The sequence below is a fragment of the Bufo bufo genome, chromosome 5 (genome assembly GCF_905171765.1).
Source record: "Bufo bufo chromosome 5, aBufBuf1.1, whole genome shotgun sequence".
Lineage (NCBI taxonomy): Eukaryota > Metazoa > Chordata > Amphibia > Anura > Bufonidae > Bufo > Bufo bufo.
In genome coordinates, this window is record NC_053393.1 from 539,081,580 (window position 1) to 539,101,446 (window position 19,867).

General features: G+C 43.2%; 1 protein-coding gene across 1 annotated transcript in view; it reads right to left on the bottom strand.

Moving 5' to 3' along the window:
* Window positions 1-19,867, bottom strand: part of DGKB (diacylglycerol kinase beta) — a 668,472-nt gene that overhangs the window by 468,106 nt on the left and 180,499 nt on the right. The window contains exons 10-12 of the mRNA XM_040431289.1: window positions 10,051-10,168; window positions 2,351-2,439; window positions 2,139-2,255 (exon numbers count right to left, since the gene is read on the bottom strand). Of these exons, the coding sequence (XP_040287223.1) occupies window positions 2,139-2,255; window positions 2,351-2,439; window positions 10,051-10,168 (324 nt within the window). The remainder of the gene's footprint in view (window positions 1-2,138; window positions 2,256-2,350; window positions 2,440-10,050; window positions 10,169-19,867) is intronic.

Genomic DNA, 19,867 nt, shown 5'->3' on the forward strand with positions numbered 1-19,867 from the left:
CCTCCTTTGCTGGCTGGATTCATTTTACCATCAGATTATATACTGCTAGTTTCCGAGGGTTACAACCACAGTACAATCCAGCAGCAGTGGTCGTGCTTGCGCACTATAGGAAAAAGAGGCCGGCGCTTTTTCCTATAGTGTACAAGCACGGCCAGCACTGCTAGATTGTAGGGTGGTTGTAACCCCTGGATAAGAGGAGTGTGTAATGTGACGGAAAAATGTAAAAAGCCAACAAAGAAGGCAACATGGACAATCACAATACATTAGTAAGTGCCTTGTATTAACACTGTATACATGATAAATGCCATTTGCTGAGGTGAGACAACCCCTTTAAGTTACACTATGTCCTCCTGATTCCTTTGGCCATCCGAGAGTGGGAGGGCCATACATAGCTGATCTACACTGCTTTTACCCCCTTGAGTAGACTGGGTACTATTTTTGAATGATAGGCTAAAAAAAATGAGACTATATTTTTGAATATAGAATTTTCACAAATTCTAGACACTAGTTTTCTTTATCACCACTTTATTAATGTACTGCTTAATTCTTATCTTATTTTTATCTAATATCACACATATATCATATCACAATATTATACTTGTTTATAAATAATTAGGAACATAGAAAAATTAAGTACACATTCTAATATATTTTAGAATTTTATTCTCTGAAAACATTTTCGTCATTATGAATAATAATCCAGTAATATAAAAGCTAAAAATATAGACTATAATATGCAAATGTTTTACGCAAATTTACTTTAATAAAATTGGGAAGGATTAATGAAATATTTCTTCCTGATTTTTTTTAAATTGGTAAACAATTTTTGAATAGTATATTGCAGAAAAATTAAACAAAATTGCAATTGAATTGCAAAAAATTGCATTACGATTAGACTATTTTTTATTCTGCGTTCATAAAATTTCAGTATTTCAAAAACTTGAATGAAATACATTTTTGAAACATTGTAACATTTTATGAAATTTTCTTTAAGATGCATTTCTCATTTTTAAGCGTAAATTTTCTTGCATTCACTATTGCTCTGCTGTTCCTACTAGTTTTATCAACATAGATACAAGGACTGAATATATCAGAACTAGAGGTCGATTGCACACTTTCAGAATTTTTTCCAGTGTTTACCCAAAGTGAAATATTAAATTGGCTGCTATTTTTTATCTTTATTTATTTTAATTTTATTTTTAACACAATGGGAGATACAATTCAGATCATAATAGCAAACTCATGTTTAAAAAAAAAAGAATTAAAAAAGTAAATAAAATCTTGTCCAGCCTATAAAGGCAGAGCATTATAAAATAATACCTACCGATACATTTCAGTTCCAATTTTATGTCAGCCCTTTTATGGGCCTAAATCAAGAAATTTTGGAAAATCAAAAAATGTGTAAGATTTAAAGGGGATACAATTATTTTTTTAATTATACTCTTATTTTCTCACTCTAGAATGCCTATGAAAACTGAAGATGGTAAATAAGAAGGAAATATAACGTTCTAGTAAACCAACACAAGTGTCTGTCTGATATTGGAATCTGCCACACTATCTTAATGGGCTTTATCCATTTTTATCCATACTTTTAGAAGAACCTCCCAAAAATACGTTGACATAGAGTGTGTGACAGCTAAAACCCCCAGTTAACAGCTATAGTCTGTGGGACGGGACTACCTGGCAGCAAGGGTATACATGCCATATGGGAGGAATATACGTCTGATATGGGGCCCTTAGAGAAAGGGAGCTCGGCCCTGCTTGTTTCCATTGCCTTTGTTACTATGTGGTGAGAATTTGTCACCCCCATCCCAGAGCAAAGGTGCAAAGAGCTAAACAATCATCAAGCCCTTCTGTACTGAGAAACTGCAATGGGGAACACATTTTCATCCTTGATTTGAGGCTGTGCTCTTCCTTGAGTACAGACACGTACTTAAAAATGATTTTTTCTAAACCAGAAAACACTTTTAATGCCCTATTTTTAATTATAAAAAAAAACAACTTCTGGATATAATACACTACTTCAAAAAGTCATACAGTGGTAAAAGTTAACCATTATTTTTTAATAAAGATTTTAAAAAATATGACTCCATTTTATCCTAAGGGAAAGGAAACTACAAAAAGGGGCAAAAACTTACTGTAATCTGACACCACACACAGTGTAATCCCGTGAGGCCTTGATAACACTTGATGGCTTTGTGGCACTTTTCACATTTAGTGGGGCAATTTCCTTCCACCCAAAAATGGTGCATAATCTACAAAACCAAACGAGAGAACATTCTTAACCATATTCTACAATTTTTGAGCTAGCAAATTCAATTCAAATGAGACACGGCACCCGGGAACGTACATCTGTGTTCTTCTTTGACTTTACGTAGGTTTTAATGCAAGATGGGGGAGCTCTGGAAACACAACGTTCATGGGCGGTATATTTGCAGACTGGAAAACAAAAACATAGGTAGAAAAATGAGTATATGATACGAATAGGTTAGTCTTAAGATTTCAGTGCAGACAGAAGGAACAGATAAGGCATAGGCAGTCGCTTCCATAAATCAGAACTTGGGCTGTTTTTCTGAGTAGGCTTCAGAAGGTCAATAATTACGGGAAACATGATGCATATAAAACAAGAAAACCATATCAGAGCAGGGCAGGAAATGTATAACCCAATTAGTCCCAACTCAAATTTTTAAAAAATGACCCCCCCAAACGATGAGTACTTTGAAGACAAATTAATGGCAGCCAAATGGATTGGTGTCATTTGTTAATAAAAATTAGAAAAAAAAAAAAGAAAAAAAAAATCTACATTTTCCAAAATATAAGCTTTATGAGCAGCTGGCAAGCACGAAAGTAAAAGCCATATGAGTTTATGATGTTTCGTCTATTGGTTTATCCGATCCTTAAATAGCTGATTAGTCCATTTCCAGATAGCAAGTGTTGTCATAGATGCCATGTACTCAGCAGCACAAGTTCATTTGTAACACACAACGACAACAACACTATGTCTTCATTGGGTAAATTTGTTGCCTTCCGGAATACACCATCTGCTTCTAACATTTGATTTTCCAGGCACATTAGGCGAAATGTGGGATCATAGGATTATCGATGACATTACCAAGAAAACAAAACAATGTCTGCATATCAGCGATACAGCCAGGTCCTTCACATTTCTGAAGTTTTATCTATGGTTGGCCTCAATGATCTTTTGACAGAGCTTCAATAACATTTTGGAACTGTTGTCTTTGGTCTAAACCCATCCAAAAAGAATAAAGCTTTACCAAAAAGTGAATCTACTCTAATATAGATACAGTCCCACTTCCCCAACCAAACCTTTAAGATGGCCATACATATTAGACTAAGGTTGGTCAAATCCTTTAGTACAGTAGTTCTTAGGGAATAAAAGGACTGATATGTTGAATGATAACATTTGTTCTCAATGGAGAGATATGGAAATATAAATCCAAACTGAGCAGGCATGTGTACAGTATGGGAAGGTTGGGAAGAATAGTTGTTGGCCAAATGAGCTCTCAGCCAACAGCTATTGAAGGTGTACTCCTTTTCACCAGGTAATGGTGGTCATACATGGTCTGGTGTTGGATCATTTGGGCTCTTGAGCACTATCAGAAACATTTAGGGAAGTGGTGACAATTTTCCTTTCCTTTTCTATAGTAAGAAGATAAGAGATTAACTTTGCAGAAAACCACATTTGTGAAGCACAAAAAACCTTAGAAAACATCATGTATTGCCAGTCTTGGTTTTTAGCTATTTCACTTCTTCCTTACACGATGTGGCTGGAAAAGGTTATGTACAGTGTCGGACTGATGTTTGTTGGGCCAACATGGGAAATTATTCTGAGGGTCCCCCATATCTGTAGAGAGTGTGTTCTAATTTGCTTGCAACTGATAATTTGTACACACAGGGGATATCATCAACAAGGTCTCATCTGAGAACATCCTGTTTTATTTTCCTCCATGACTGTGCCCATTGCACAAATAAAGCTCCATAAAGACATGGTCGGGAGAATCTGGAAGAACTTGATTGGTCGCACAGAGCCCTGACATCAACCCCATCCAATACCAGAATGGATACAGCAAGTCAGGCCCTCTCCTCCAACATCAGGGTCTGACTTTAAAAATGCTCTTCTGGATGAATGGGCAAAAATTCCCACAGACACAATCCACAATCTTGTAGACAGCATTCCTAGAAGAGCAAAAGGGGAGCAATTCTATATTCATATCTATGGATATAGAATGGGAGGTCATTAAAAGCTCCTGGGGTGGAATGTAGAGCTGTCCCAATACTTTTGTCCCCATAGTGTATTCCGATAGATAGGTAGATGGGCAAAAATAATTTTGAATAAAATATAGACAGGGAGATAGATAGATAGATAGATAGATAGATAGATAGATAGATAGATAGATAAGCTCTCCTCTCCTCTTCTGTTCTTTGTTCACCTTGAGTATTAAATATTACCATCACATTACTTAAGACTAGCTGACTATAGTACTTTAATATTTCAGAAGAGGTTCTGAGGTAAAGGCTTGTGGCTTTGGCACGGCTCGTGTATCTTACTCTTACTGCATCAATGATGTATTTATTGCTTACCTATTGTGGAGAACAGTAAATAGTTTGTGGTATTTGCTTGGATCAGAATACGATGAGCGCTGCACCAAGCTGAGCTTTTTGTAATGTCTCTTAAAGGTATAACTAAGATGATAAAAAACAATGTGCAATTATCCATCCAGACAGGAGCAGGACTGGGTTTTACAGAGGGTAACATGGGGCATGTACCTTGAGCGCTCCTCCACACACTATCCATGTGATTTGAATCCTTCACCACACACCTTCCATGTGTATTGAGTTCTCCACCACACATCCTCCATGTACCTTGAGCCCTCCATGTACCTTGAGTCCTCCACCACACACCCTCAATGTACCTTGAGTCCTCCACCACACACCCTCCATGTACCTTGAATTATCCACCACACACCCTCCATGTACCTTGAGTCCTCATTTACACACCCTCCATGTACCTTGAGTCCTCTACCACACACCCTCCATGTACCTTGAGTTATTCACCACACACCTTCCATGATGTCTCTTTAGTGATGCTACCCAGCAGAGAAGAAGTGACCACACATACTGATGGCTCTATGCAATGAAGTCAAGGGGAGTTGCTGACACGGTTATTAACATAGTAACATAGTAACATAGTACATAAGGCCGAAAAAAGACATTTGTCCATCCAGTTCGGCCTGTCATCCTACAAGTTGATCCAGAGGAAGGCAAAAAAACCCTGTGAGGTAGAAGGCAATTTTCCTCACTTTAGGGGAATAAAAAATTCCTTCCCGACTCCAATCAGGCAATCAGAATAACTCCCTGGATCAACGACCCCTCTCTAGTAGCTATAGCCTGTAATATTATTACACTCCAGAAATACATCCAGGCCCCTCTTGAACTCTTTTATTGTACTCACCATCACCACCTCCTCAGGCAGAGAGCTCCATAGTCTCACTGCTCTTACCGTAAAGAACCCTTTTCTATGTTTGTGTACAAACCTTCTTTCCTCCAAACGCAGAGGATGTCCCCTCGTCACAGTCACAGTCCTGGGGATAAATAGATGATGGGATAGATCTCTGTACTGCCCCCTGATATATTTATACATAGTAATTAGATCTCCCCTTAGTCGTCTTTTTTCTAACGTGAATAACCCTAATTTTGATAATCTTTCAGGGTACTGTAGTTGCCCCATTCCAGTTATTACTTTAGTTGCCCTCCTCTGGACCCTCTCCAGCTCTGCTATGTCTGCCTTGTTTACAGGAGCCCAGAACTGTACACAGTACTCCATGTGTGGTCTGACCAGTGATTTGTAAAGTAGTAGGAATATGTTCTCATCACAGGCATCTATGCCCCTTTTGATGCAACCCATTATCTTATTGGCCTTGGCAGCCGCTGCCTGACACTGTTTTTTGCAGCTTAGTTTGCTGTTTATTAAAATTCCTAGATCCTTTTCCATGTCAGTGTTACCGAGTGTTTTACCATTTAGTATGTACGGGTGACTTGCATTATTCCTTCCCATGTGCATAACTTTACATTTCTCAGTGTTAAACCTCATCTGCCACTTATCTGCCCAAGCCTCCAATCTATCCAGATCCCTCTGTAGTAGTATACTGTCCTCTTCAGTGTTAATTACTTTACACAGTTTAGTGTCATCTGCGAAAATTGATATTTTACTATGCAAGCCTTCTACAAGATCATTAATAAATATATTGAAGAGAATAGGGCCCAATACTGACCCCTGAGGTACTCCACTAGTGACAGTGACCCAATCTGAGTGTGTACCGTTAATAACCACCCTCTGTTTTCTATCCCTCAGCCAGTTACTTACCCACTTACAGACGTTTTCTCCGAGTCCGAGCATTCTCATTTTATATACTAACCTTTTATGAGGTACAGTGTCAAATGCTTTGGAGAAGTCCAGATACACGACATCCATTGATTCGCCGCTGTCAAGTCTAGTACTTACCTCCTCATAGAAACTGATTAAATTAGTTTGACATGACCGATCCCTCACGAAGCCATGCTGATATGGCGTTATTTGCTTATTTCCGTTAAGATGCTCTAACATAGCATCTCTCAGAAAACCTTCAAACAGTTTACCCACAACAGATGTTAAACTTACCGGCCTATAGTTTCCAGGCTCTGTTTTTGGACCCTTTTTGAATATTGGCACCACATTTGCCATGCGCCAATCCTGTGGGACATTCCCTGTCAGTACAGAGTCCGCAAATATCAGAAATAAGGGTCTGGCTATGACATTACTTAATTCCCTTAGGATACGGGGGTGTATGCCATCCGGTCCTGGCGATTTGTCTATTTTGATTTTTTTAAGTCGCTGTTGTACTTCTTCCTGGGTCAGACAGGACACTTTTAATGGCGAATTTATTTCAGCATTCAGCATTTCATCTGACAGTTTATTTTCCTCAGTGAATACATTGGAGAAAAAAATATTTAACAGCTTTGCTTTCTCCTCGTCGCTCTCTGCGACTCCCCCCTCATTACTCTTTAAAGGGCCGACACCTTCAGATTTATACTTTTTAACATTTATATAATTGAAGAACATTTTAGGGTTAGTTTTACTCTCTTTGGCAATTAATCTCTCGGTCTCTAGTTTGGCCGCTTTTATTTGTTTTTTACATGTTCTATTTTTTTCCTTATAGTTTTTCAGTGCTTCCGTGCTACCCTCCTGTTTTAGTGTTTTATATGCTTTCTTTTTGTCATTTATTGCTTTCTTTACAGTTCTGTTTATCCACATTGGTTTCTTTTTGTTCCTTAACCTTTTATTCCCATACGGTATGTACCTCTCACAATGAGATTTTAGGATGTTTTTAAAGATATCCCATTTTTTGGCAGTATTTTTATTTTTGAGGACTTTGTCACAGTTAGTTAGGCCTATGGCCTCTCTTAGTTGGCTAAATTTAGCTTTTTTGAAGTTTGGTATTTTTGTTCCTCCCTGTAGAAACGCTCTTTTGAATGATAATTGGAAGGTTATTACTTTATGGTCACTATTTCCCAGGTGTCCCCCAACCTGCACGTCTGTTGTTCTGTCAGGTCTATTGGTTAATATTAAGTCCAGTATGGCCGTCCCTCTAGTCGGGTCCTGAACCAGTTGGGAGAGATAATTGTCTTTGGTTATTGCCAAGAATCTGTTTCCTTTATGAGATATACAAGTTTCAGTTTCCCAGTCTATATCTGGGTAGTTGAAGTCCCCCATAATAACCACCTCATTATGATTTGCCCCCTTCTCTATCTCGTTTAGTAGTAGATTTTCTGTGGACTCTGGTATATTAGGTGGTTTATAGTAGACTCCTATTAGTAATTTATTGTTGTTTTTAGCTCCATGTATCTCTACCCATAGTGACTCCACATGTTCATGTCCCTCACTTATATCTTCACGGAGTGTGGGCTTTAGACAAGACTTTACATAAAGGCAGACCCCTCCACCTCTCCGGTTTTGACGATCCTTTCTGAACAGACTGTAACCTTGTACATTAACTGCCCAGTCATAGCTATCATCCAGCCATGTCTCAGTTATTCCCACTATGTCATAGTCCTCCTCACACATCACTAATTCCAGTTCACCAGTTTTATTAGTCAGGCTTCTGGCATTAGTATACATACATATGAGAGGTTTATGTATATTTTTTACCCTACACCTTTCCTTCTGAACTGTTCTTGTCCCTCCTTCCATTTCTCCCCCAGTCCCACTACCTTGCCCCCGGTCTCTATCTGCACTATCTTCCCCTTCTATAGTGTAATTACCCTCCCCCCCAGTCCCTAGTTTAAACACTCCTCCAACCTTCTAGCCATCTTCTTCCCCAACACAGCTGCCCCTTCCCCATTGAGGTGCAGCCCGTCCCTACGATAGAGCCTGTAGCCGACAGAGAAGTCGGCCCAGTTCTCCAGGAACCCAAACCCCTCCATCCTACACCAGTTCTTGAGCCACTTGTTAATTTCCCTAATCTCCCGCTGCCTTTCTTGTGTGGCCCGTGGTACCGGTAGTATTTCGGAAAATACTACCTTTGAGGTCCTTGCCCTAAGCTTTTGCCCTAAATCCCTGAAATCATTTTTAAGGACTCTCCACCTACCCCTAACTTTGTCATTGGTTCCGATATGGACCATGACCGCTGGATCTTCTCCAGCCCCTCCCAGTAATCTGTCAACCCGATCCGCGATTTGTCGAACTCTAGCGCCAGGAAGACAGCACACTGTTCGGCGATCACGGTCTTTGTGACAGATTTCCCTATCTGTTCCCCTAATAATTGAGTCTCCCACTACCAGCACCTGTCTGGCCTGCCCTGCTCTCCTGGTCCCCTGCTTACCGGAGCTGACATTCCCCTGACTGGCAGAGGAAGTGTCCGGCTGCGGCAGTGCCGTCCCTGGACTGATATCTCCCTCATCTGCCAAATGTGCAAACTTGTTGGGGTGTGTCAGATCAGGGCTAGCCTCCCTGGCACTCTTCCCTCTACCCCGCTTTTTAACTGTTACCCAGCTAGCTACCTCACTTTCCTCAGCCTCCTCTCTGTCACCCTCTCCCTCATCTACCCCAAAGAGTGCTTGCTCGGTGAGAAGCAAACTTTTTTGCAAATTGTCAATGCCTCTCAGTGTTGCAACTTGCCCATTTAGAGACTCGATTAGCGATTCCAAACGGGTAATTTGCTCACATCTTGAACAAAGAAATTCACCCTGGAACGGCTGTTCCAGGACTGCATACATCATGCAAGATGTGCACTGGACTGCGTTGTCAATTGTGCAACACATACTAAATGGGGATTACACCACAAAAGCAAAAAATACAATACAATGTAGTAATAAGATACAGGCTAATTGCAGTCCCCCACTGAAGTCCCTGAATCTAAAGCCACTTAATCTTAAGTCACACACTTACACAACCACACTTAATCAACCACGCGTCGCGGTCAAACTCGCGTTATATATCTGCTTATATTAATATAAATGCAGCTCACTGCACCAGCCTGGTTTGCTTCCCCTCTGGTTTGTCCTCATATTTCTTATAGACACTCACAAACATGGCCACTTCTCATATGCACGCATGTGGTTGCAGTAAAGGGTCAGGTGAGGACCCTAGTCACACCTACACATATATTGAAGAAAAGTGCATGACTTGCATATATCTCTATTAATGGAATGTCTCCCTTTATGGGTCTGATTAATCTGATAACAGAGAAGGAAAGACACAGAGATGTCACCATCACTGTCAAACCCTCATCAGACATCATTTTTTGTCTAGCAAGGTAGCAGTGAAGTTGTGCTCTACGTCCACAGTCTTTTCGTGTAATACTTGGTTGGCTAGTCATTTGAATGGCATGCAATGCTACATTTTGCCTGCAGTGGCCGCTGCAGTGAATATGTGTGGTCAGATCAAATGAAGCTGATCATCTGTGGTTCCAGGAGAAGAGATGATCCTTTCAAAACAATCCCTTTGAATTCCACACTAGATGTTTAATACATATATGAATATTCTCTACTTACATGAGCAACATAATCCTTGTTTCCCAAGGCCAATCAGCATATTCAGACACAGGTTGCAGTAGGCAGGTTTGTTGAAGTGCTTCAGTCTCCAAACATGCTGCCCATCATCCTTCACATTCTGCATGGAATAATGGGAAAAACATGACTGAAAAATGCTTTGGGAAGTAGCAAAGCTGTAAATGAACATAAGATGAGTCCTGTAATGCAGGACGAGGTCGCAAACTTTTGTAGATCATGAACTTTTTGCTAATATGACCAATGACCAAAGCCACATTTACTATTTTACTGGAAGAAATTCTGAAAAGATTTCCTGTGGATTTCACAGCAAAATTCTGCCCATTCTGCAATGATTCCACAGCAAAATCAGCATGTGTTATACCCTATGCATTGAGTGGTGAAATCCACAGGGAAAGTCAGCAGTTGTTTTTTTTTCCCAGATAATGAAGAATTTAAAAAATTCCCATCATGCTTGTTTTTGTGCAGTGATTTTGTTCTCTATACAGGGAGTGCAGAATTATTAGGAAAGTTGTATTTTTGAGGATTAATTTTATTATTGAACAACAACCATGTTCTCAATGAACCCAAAAAACTCATTAATATCAAAGCTGAATATTTTTGGAAGTAGTTTTTAGTTTGTTTTTAGTTTTAGCTATTTTAGGGGGATATCTGTGTGTGCAGGTGACTATTACTGTGCATAATTATTACGCAACTTAACAAAAAACAAATATATACCCATTTCAATTATTTATTTTTACCAGTGAAACCAATATAACATCTCAACATTCACAAATATACATTTCTGACATTCAAAAACAAAACAAAAACAAATCAGGTACCAATATAGCCACCTTTCTTTGCAAGGACACTCAAAAGCCTGCCATCCATGGATTCTGTCAGTGTTTTGATCTGTTCACCATCAACGTTGCGTGCAGCAGCAACCACAGCCTCCCAGACACTGTTCAGAGAGGTGTACTGTTTTCCCTCCTTGTAAATCTCACATTTGATGATGGACCACAGGTTCTCAATGGGGTTCAGATCAGGTGAACAAGGAGGCCATGTCATTAGATTTTCTTCTTTTATACCCTTTCTTGCCAGCCACGCTGTGGAGTACTTGGACGCGTGTGATGGAGCATTGTCCTGCATGAAAATCATGTTTTTCTTGAAGGATGCAGACTTCTTCCTGTACCACTGCTTGAAGAAGGTGTCTTCCAGAAACTGGCAGTAGGACTGGGAGTTGAGCTTGACTCCATCCTCAACCCGAAAAGGCCCCACAAGCTCATCTTTGATGATACCAGCCCAAACCAGTACTCCACCTCCACCTTGCTGGCGTCTGAGTCGGACTGGAGCTCTCTGCCCTTTACCAATCCAGCCACGGGCCCATCCATCTGGCCCATCAAGACTCACTTTCATTTCATCAGTCCATAAAACCTTAGAAAAATCAGTCTTGAGATATTTCTTGGCCCAGTCTTGACGTTTCAGCTTGTGTGTCTTGTTCAGTGGTGGTCGTCTTTCAGCCTTTCTTACCTTGGCCATGTCTCTGAGTATTGCACACCTTGTGCTTTTGGGCACTCCAGTGATGTTGCAGCTCTGAAATATGGCCAAACTGGTGGCAAGTGGCATCTTGGCAGCTGCACGCTTGACTTTTCTCAGTTCATGGGCAGTTATTTTGCGCCTTGGTTTTTCCACACGCTTCTTGCGACCCTGTTGACTATTTTGAATGAAACGCTTGATTGTTCGATGATCACGCTTCAGAAGCTTTGCAATTTTAAGAGTGCTGCATCCCTCTGCAAGATATTTCACTATTTTTGACTTTTCTGAGCCTGTCAAGTCCTTCTTTTGACCCATTTTGCCAAAGGAAAGGAAGTTGCCTAATAATTATGTACACCTGATATAGGGTGTTGATGTCATTAGACCACACCCCTTCTCATTACAGAGATGCACATCACCTAATATGCTTAATTGGTAGTAGGCTTTCGAGCCTATACAGCTTGGAGTAAGACAACATGCATAAAGAAGATGATGTGGTCAAAATACTCATTTGCCTAATAATTCTGTACAGGGTGTATGTAAATGTGGAATCTAAACTGCAAATCTGCAACTCACCAGGTGAACTGAGCCTATGGACACCGTTTGCATTATTTTTTATTTTATTTTATTGAATTGCTTCTCTTACAGTATGTGACGAAAATGATTTTTGTAATTGGATTTATTAAACATTCTCAACTGTTTGACTTCAATGCTCATACACTGCAAGCTGCTCAGTCCTATTCAGAATAAAAATCCATCAGACAATCTCCCTGACAGTTCACTCTGTACCCCATAGCTCTGTACGTCCTTTTGATTTAGGTTTATTTTACTTGGTTCCAAAGATGTCAGCTTAAATGATTGCATATGAGAGCCAAGATATGGGCTACAGAGTGATTGACCAAAGAAGTCATCTGTTGGATTTCACTCTGAATGGGACTGAACAGCCTGCAATTTATGGGAAAACATGCAGGCTGCAGAAGTCAGATGGTTGAGAATTTTTAAAGAATCCCAATTACAAAAATAGTTTTTAGCATATAATAAAAACATATCTTACCAAGAAGAAGAATGTTAGAATGGAATGAAACGTTCTCTGTGTGAATGTAAAGATGATAAATGTAAGTGATTACAATATTACAGGAAAGGGGAAGTTTACTGGGGAAAACTGCACAATTAAATGGAGGCTATAAGACCCTGTTGGGCACCTCTAGCCTGGATACAAGATGAGATATGACCTTTAGCCTGGATAAAAGATGAGATACAGCCTCTAGCCTGGAGACAAGATGAGATACAACCTCTTACCAGGATACAAAATGAGATACGGCCTCTGGCCTGGATACAAGATGAGATATGGCCTCTAGCCTGGATACAAGATGAGATAAGGCCTCTAGCCTGGATACAAGATGAGATATGGTCTCTAGCCTGGATAAAAAATGAGATACGCCCTCTAGCCTGGATGTAGGATGAGATACGGCCTCTAACCTGGATACAAGATGAGATACGGTGTATAGTCTAAATACAAGATTAGATACAGCCACTATCCTGGATACAAAATGAGATATGGCCTCTAGCCTGGATACAAGATGAGATACAGCCTCTAGCCTGGATACAAGATGAGATACGGCCTCTAGCCTGGATACAAGATGAGATATGGCCTCTAACCTGGATACAAGATGAGATACAGCCTCTAGCCTGGATACAAGATGAGATACAGCCTCTAACCTGAATACAATATGAGATACAGCCTGTAGCCTGGATACAAGATGAGATACAGCCTCTAGCCTGGATACAAGATCAGATACCGCTTCTAACCTAGATACAAGATGAGATACAGCCTCTAGCCTAGATACAAGATGAGAAACGGCCTCTAGCCTGGATACAAGATGAGATACGGCCTCTAGCCTGGTTACATAATAAGATATGGTTGGGGCATGGAGGCATAAAGGTTCTGTATGGTATACTGAGGCACATTTGCTCATAGAAGTCACTGCCAGGCCTGTATATCCGGCAGACTCGTAAGTTGCTGAAGCTGGTGTCCCAGCTGGTATAATAAATACTCGACAGGCAATAAATCTGGTGACCGGGCAGCCAAAGAAGTGTTGTAATCTGGTGGAGACATTCCTGGGAAACTCTTGCTGTGCGTGGGCAAGCATTATCCTACTGAAAAATGCCAGTTTTCAGCCCTGCCATGAGAGGAACACATGTGGTGGTAGGATGTTCTGCACATATCACTGAGTTGTTGACTGTTATATGCAATGGCTCCCCAGAGCATTACATCACCGGTTGGGGCAGTGTGTCGCTCCACAATAAAGGCAGGATTAAAGCGCTCACCAAGAGGCTTCCATAGTCAAACCTGACCATCATGGGATCACAAACAGAACCTACTCAAGACAATATAGTTCCAGTCTGTAGCAATCCAGGTTTTTCATTCATAAGACAACTACAAAAGAAGGTTATAGTGGCTGGATGTCAATGGCAGAACACATAATGGGTACCATGACACCAAATTCCTTTCTGCCTAGCACCTGGAAATGGTCCGGGCAGAGACAGGGGTGTAATAAAGGTGCCACCTTTGTCTGGATGGTGGACAACAAAACTGTGGGAGCTGCTCGTGCCAGAGCCTGTTCGCTGTGCATGCCCTCACATAACAACTGCTCCCGACACCTCCTAACAGCTAGGGGTCATCAAAATGACCATCCTGCTTCTCTCAGCCCAAGGATGCACCCCTCTCAAAGTCTGTCAACTGGGCAAAATGATAGATGGCGTATAAAATCAAACACACACCATGGTCAAACATTGGTGATAGTCTGGGATGCACTGATGCCAGCTTTGGCACAGGTCAATTTGAGAAATAGATTTGCAAGTTCTATAATTGTGCACTGTGGCGAAACCAACCTCGCCACTGGGTTTCGGAGGGGCCTGGCTACCAGCCTCTTGCCTCAGGATTATGGCCCATACTAACTTTAAAGGAGAAGACAGACCGTCCGCACAGCTTAAATCTGTCTTTGGAATTGTATTTTATGTTATGTGAGGGTACCCAGATAGCTAATTTTATTGTATTTGTGTAGTCTGAGTGCCATTCACCTAATAATATGCACTCAGACTTGAGCTATCTGGGGATATGTTAAATGTCTGTGTTTACTGTAAGGGTTGTGACATTGCATGTTTAAATGGTGATTTCTGTCCTTTTGTCCCCACTTGTGAATTGGCGATTTCCCTTTGTCTTGAGAGATAATTGAATTACTCCTCGGGTGTCTCCAGGGCAGAGAGGAGGAAACCATGATGCATTGTGGGGATGTATTGTGTCTGTGTATCCTGAATTGCTGCATATCTGTCCTGTGTCACAGTCTTCCTTCTGGTCCTCTAGGGGCGTGTCCACCAGATGGGGACCTGCATAAATACGGGCGGGTAGCCCTCAATAAAGTGTGCCTGTTTTATCCTTCATCATGTTGAGGCTTGTGTTTGGGTAACTGATCAACACTGGGGGATTGCTATACGCTGAAGATTTGCTATACTCCCCTGGCTTTACTACTAGCTCTTGTAAGAGCTGTTCCTGCTCTCTGGTTTTAGGAGAGGTTCACCCACTGGAGCCTGGAGCCTTGTCGTAGGTCCAGGGTGGGTAGGAGACGGTGAGACCTCAACCAAGCTTCGGCGGTTCGTGGGGTCTGCAGTGCGTACGGTGTCAAGTGGAGTGCTTGGAGTCCTCGGAAAGCACTAGGAGCATCTATCAACGGAGGTACCCGGTCGGGGTGCCAGGAGATCCGTTACATTTGGTGGCAAGCAGTGGGATGGCGTCCTAGTGTGAGGAGAAGCAGCTCGGAGACACCGTTCGTGGAGTATATTGAGGGCAACGCTAGTATCCGTACAGCGCCCCTGGCTACAGCAGTAGGATGGAATCAACTAGTCTTTGGACAGCGTTCTATGACGAGGAGGAGGAGGCAGCCGCAGACTACAGGGATGCAGACAGAAAGGAAGTCTGGTATGATGCCCTGGAAAATGCCCAGCGGCGGCGAGGTGAGAGTCTCCCCAGTAATGAGCAGCAGCTACAGAAGCGTGTGGCGATGCAGATGGGTCTCTTGGGAGAGCAGCCCCTGGATGACTGGGTAACCGAGCTCCAGAGCCTGGTATGTAAGGAGCTTTGGCTAGAGGATGCTTACCAGGCCCTAAGGTGGCATGTCATTCAACATTCCCCCTGGGCAGCTGAACATGACAAGCCAGAGGGAGAGGAGTTTTATGGTCCTGGCTTGTTATGGGAGTCCTTTGCAGAGCCTGACTTCGGGAGCCCTGCACAGTACAGACTTCAGAACATTTTCTACGAGAGGGAGGCTAGGCTGGATTGGGAGGACCCCCACGAGGTAGAGAAAGACCTGGCTCACCTAGCAACCCTGGAGTGGGAACTGGAGCCGGACTACCGAGATCTCTTCCACTCCATTGAGAGGGCTCAGCGAGAGAGCAGAGTGTCAGACCCAGGTCCAGAGCCCTTCAGCTGGGAGGATATTGTGGAGGTGTACTGGAAGGACCCGAATGAAGTATCCCCTGCTTCAGTACTAGCTACAGAGGTAGGGGACCTCATAGACTGGTCCTGGGGGGAAACCCATATGGCAGGTGGAGATGGGACCGAGATCTCTCCACCGGCCCTACAGGGATGCTGGGCAGTCGGCCCAGATCCCCAACGGCAGCCGGAGTTTCAGGGAGTAGGGACAGTTGGTCCTGCTTCCCAGCGGCAGTATGTTTTGCAGGGAGAGGAGAGCATCGTCTCCATTCTCCAGCGGCAGTGTACTTTGAAGGGAAGGGGAGACAACCGGTCTCTCTCCCCAACCACAGGGGGACAGCACCCCTAACTCCAATGGTGCAGATGGGACCGCAGTCTCTGCACCAGGCCTACCGGGATACTGGACGGCCGGTACAGATCCCCCACCAACCCCGCAGGAATGCCAGGAGGAGGAGGTAAGCGATTCCTCCTCTCCACAGCCGATCTGCAACAAGGTCCTGGGGATAGGATTCCATGACCACATCCCAGAAGAAGAGCTGGCATCTGGGCAGAGCACAGTCGGCCTCTGCCCTCCTCTATCCTCTTCTCCAGAGGCTGACTCCACACCGGCTTCCCCAGCGGAAGAGCTGGCATCTGGGCAGAACAAAGATGGCCTCTGCCCTCCTCTATCCTCTTCTCCAGAGGCTGAATTTCCACAGGCTACCCCAGCGGAAGAGCTGGCATCTGGGCAGAGCGCAGTCGGCCTCTGCCCTCCCCTATCCTCTTCTCCAGAGGCTGACTTTCCACAGGCTACCCCAGCGGCAGAGCTGGCATCTGGGCAGAGCGCAGTCGGCCTCTCTGCCCTCCCCTATCCTCTTATCCAGAGCCTGACTCCCCACAGGCTATCCAGCAGAAGAGCTGGCATCTGGGCAGAGCATAGTCAGCCTCTGCCCTCCCCTATCCTCTTCTCCAGAGCCGGACATCCCACAGGCTACCCCAGTGGAAGAGCTGGCATCTGGGCAGAGCTCAGTTGGCCTCTGCCCTCCTCTATCCTCTTCTCCAGAGGCTGACTTCCCACAGGCTACCCCAGCGGAAGAGCTGGCATCGGGGCAGAGCGCAGTCGGCCTCTGCCCACCAAGTACCTACAGTTCCAAGCTAGAGAGCAACAAGGAAGCAAGGAGTAGCAGATGCCCCCTCAACAGCTGGGGACATACAGAACAGAGTCAGGCCCCAAAATTCAACAGGTCCAGTATTGGGTTGTGGGTGGACTGCCAGACTAACTCAGATACCGAGCGGCATGAGGTCAGGTATCTGGTTAGTCTTCCAGAGGGGGAGATGTGTGGCGAAACCAACCTCGCCACTGGGTTTCGGAAGGGCCTGGCTACCAGCCTCTGGCCTCAGGATTATGGCCCATACTAACTTTAAAGGAGAAGACAGACCGGCCGCACAGCTTAAATCTGTCTTTGGAATTGTATTTTATGTTATGTGAGGGTACCCAGATAGCTAATTTTATTGTATTCGTGTAGTCTGAGTGCCATTCACCTAATAATATGCACTCAGACTTGAGCTATCTGGGGATATGTTAAATGTCTGTGTTTACTGTAAGGGTTGTGACATTGCATGTTTAAATGGTGATTTCTGTCCTGTTGTCCCCACATGTGTATTGGCGATTTCCCTTTGTCTTGAGAGATAATTGAATTACTCCTCGGGTGTCTCCAGGGCAGAGAGGAGGAAACCATGATGCATTGTGGGGATGTATTGTGTCTGTGTATCCTGAATTGCTGCATATCTGTCCTGTGTCACAGTCTTCCTTCTGGTCCCGTAGGGGCGTGTCCACCAGATGGGGACCTGCATAAATACGGGCGGGTAGCCCTCAATAAAGTGTGCCTGTTTTATCCGTCATCATGTTGAGGCTTGTGTTTGGGTAGCTGATCAACACTGGGGGATTGCTATACACTGAATATTTTTTCTATACTCCCCTGGCTTTACTACTAGCTCTTGTAAGAGCTGTTCCTGCTCTCTGGTTTTAGGAGAGGTTCACCCACTGGAGCCTGGAGCCTTGTCGTAGGTCCAGGGTGGGTAGGAGACGGTGAGACCTCAACCAAGCTTCGGCGGTTCGTGGGGTCTGCAGTGCGTACGGTGTCAAGTCGAGTGCTTGGAGTCCTCGGAAAGCACTAGGAGCATCTATCAACGGAGGTACCCGGTCGGGGTGCCAGGAGATCCATTACATGCACTAAAACATCTAGGGGTGACAACATCTTGTAAACGATCTAGTAGATGAAGCAAACTTATAAAGTAGAGCCACCAAGTTCCTGAGTTTTAAAGCGGAGTCAGTATACATTTTTTTACATCGGGAGCTTCTTCCTCATGATTGATCAGGGTATCACCTCTCTAGTGCCACTAGGCCACAATAGGATCTGGAGTTACCTACATGCAGAGAGCTCAAGAGCCAAATGTTACTCTTAAGTCAGTGGTTGAGGAATACTGCTTTCTCTCTAGCAGCATATCAGTACCAATTAGATCGCAATGCATAAGCATGATGGTGGAGGAAAGTTAGACGTTCTTGAGAACTTCTTGAGGGAAACACTTATATCAGTGGTCTCCAACCTGTGTCTCTCCAACTGCTGCAAAACTACAACTCCCGACAAAACTACAACTCTCCACCCTCACATCCTGTGGAATTGTAGATGAGTAACAACTGGAGATCCACAGGTTGAAAATTGCTTACTTTGAGCAACTGGGCTTAGTGATTCATTTCATATTAAGAGGAAGAACTGTAGGTGAAACGGAGCATAAGAAGAGAATAGAAAACAAGTATGTAGGAAGCCAGCATACCATATTGATGGCCTATACAACTGATATGGGGATTGTGAGAGTGCTTTCTTATGGACGATGAGAGTCTTAAGCCTCATTCACACGTCAGTGTTTGCCAAAACCAGGTGCGGCTCTAAACACAGAACAGGGACAGATCTTTCCCTTATACCTTATGTCTGTGTAGACTCCAATCCTGGTTTTGGCTCAGAATGACCAAAACACAAAGCACTGACCAAAACACTGACGGGTGAAAGAGGCTTCATGGGGTTGCTCTCTTCAAAAACATAGTAACTCTAGCAAACTAGTGAAGGGAAGTGTCCAGGGGCTCTGGCCACTCCACTCTCTCTCCACATTATCTGCACTCAGAGAGTTATCACTGTGTTATCTGTGGTGTTACATAGGACTGCAGGTGACCTCTACTACATTATCTGCACTCAGAGAGTTATCACTGTGTTATCTCTGGTGTTACATAGGACTGCAGGTGACATCTATGACATTACCTGTTCTCAGAGAGTTATCACTGTGTTATCTGCGGTGTTACATAGGACTGCAGGTGACATCTACTATAATACTTGTTCTCAGACAGTTATCACAGTGTTATCTGCGGTGTTACATAGGACTTCAGGTGCCATCTACTAGATTATCTGTACTCAGAGAGTTATCCCTGTGTTATCTGCGGTGTTACATAGGACTGCAGGAGATATCTACTACATTATCTGTACTCAGAGAGCTCTTATTATGTTATCTGTGGTGTTACATAGGACTGCAGGTGACATCTATATAATACCTGTACTCAGACAGTTATCACAATGTTATCTGCGGTGTTACATGGGACTGCAGGTGACATCTACTATATATCCTGTACTCAGAGAGCTCTCATTGTGTTATCTGTGGTGTTTCATAGGACTGCAGGTGACATCTTCTATATAATACCTGTACTCAGACAGTTATCACAGTGTTATCTGCGGTGTCACATAGGATACGGTTAGGGTATGGTTGTGATGTGGC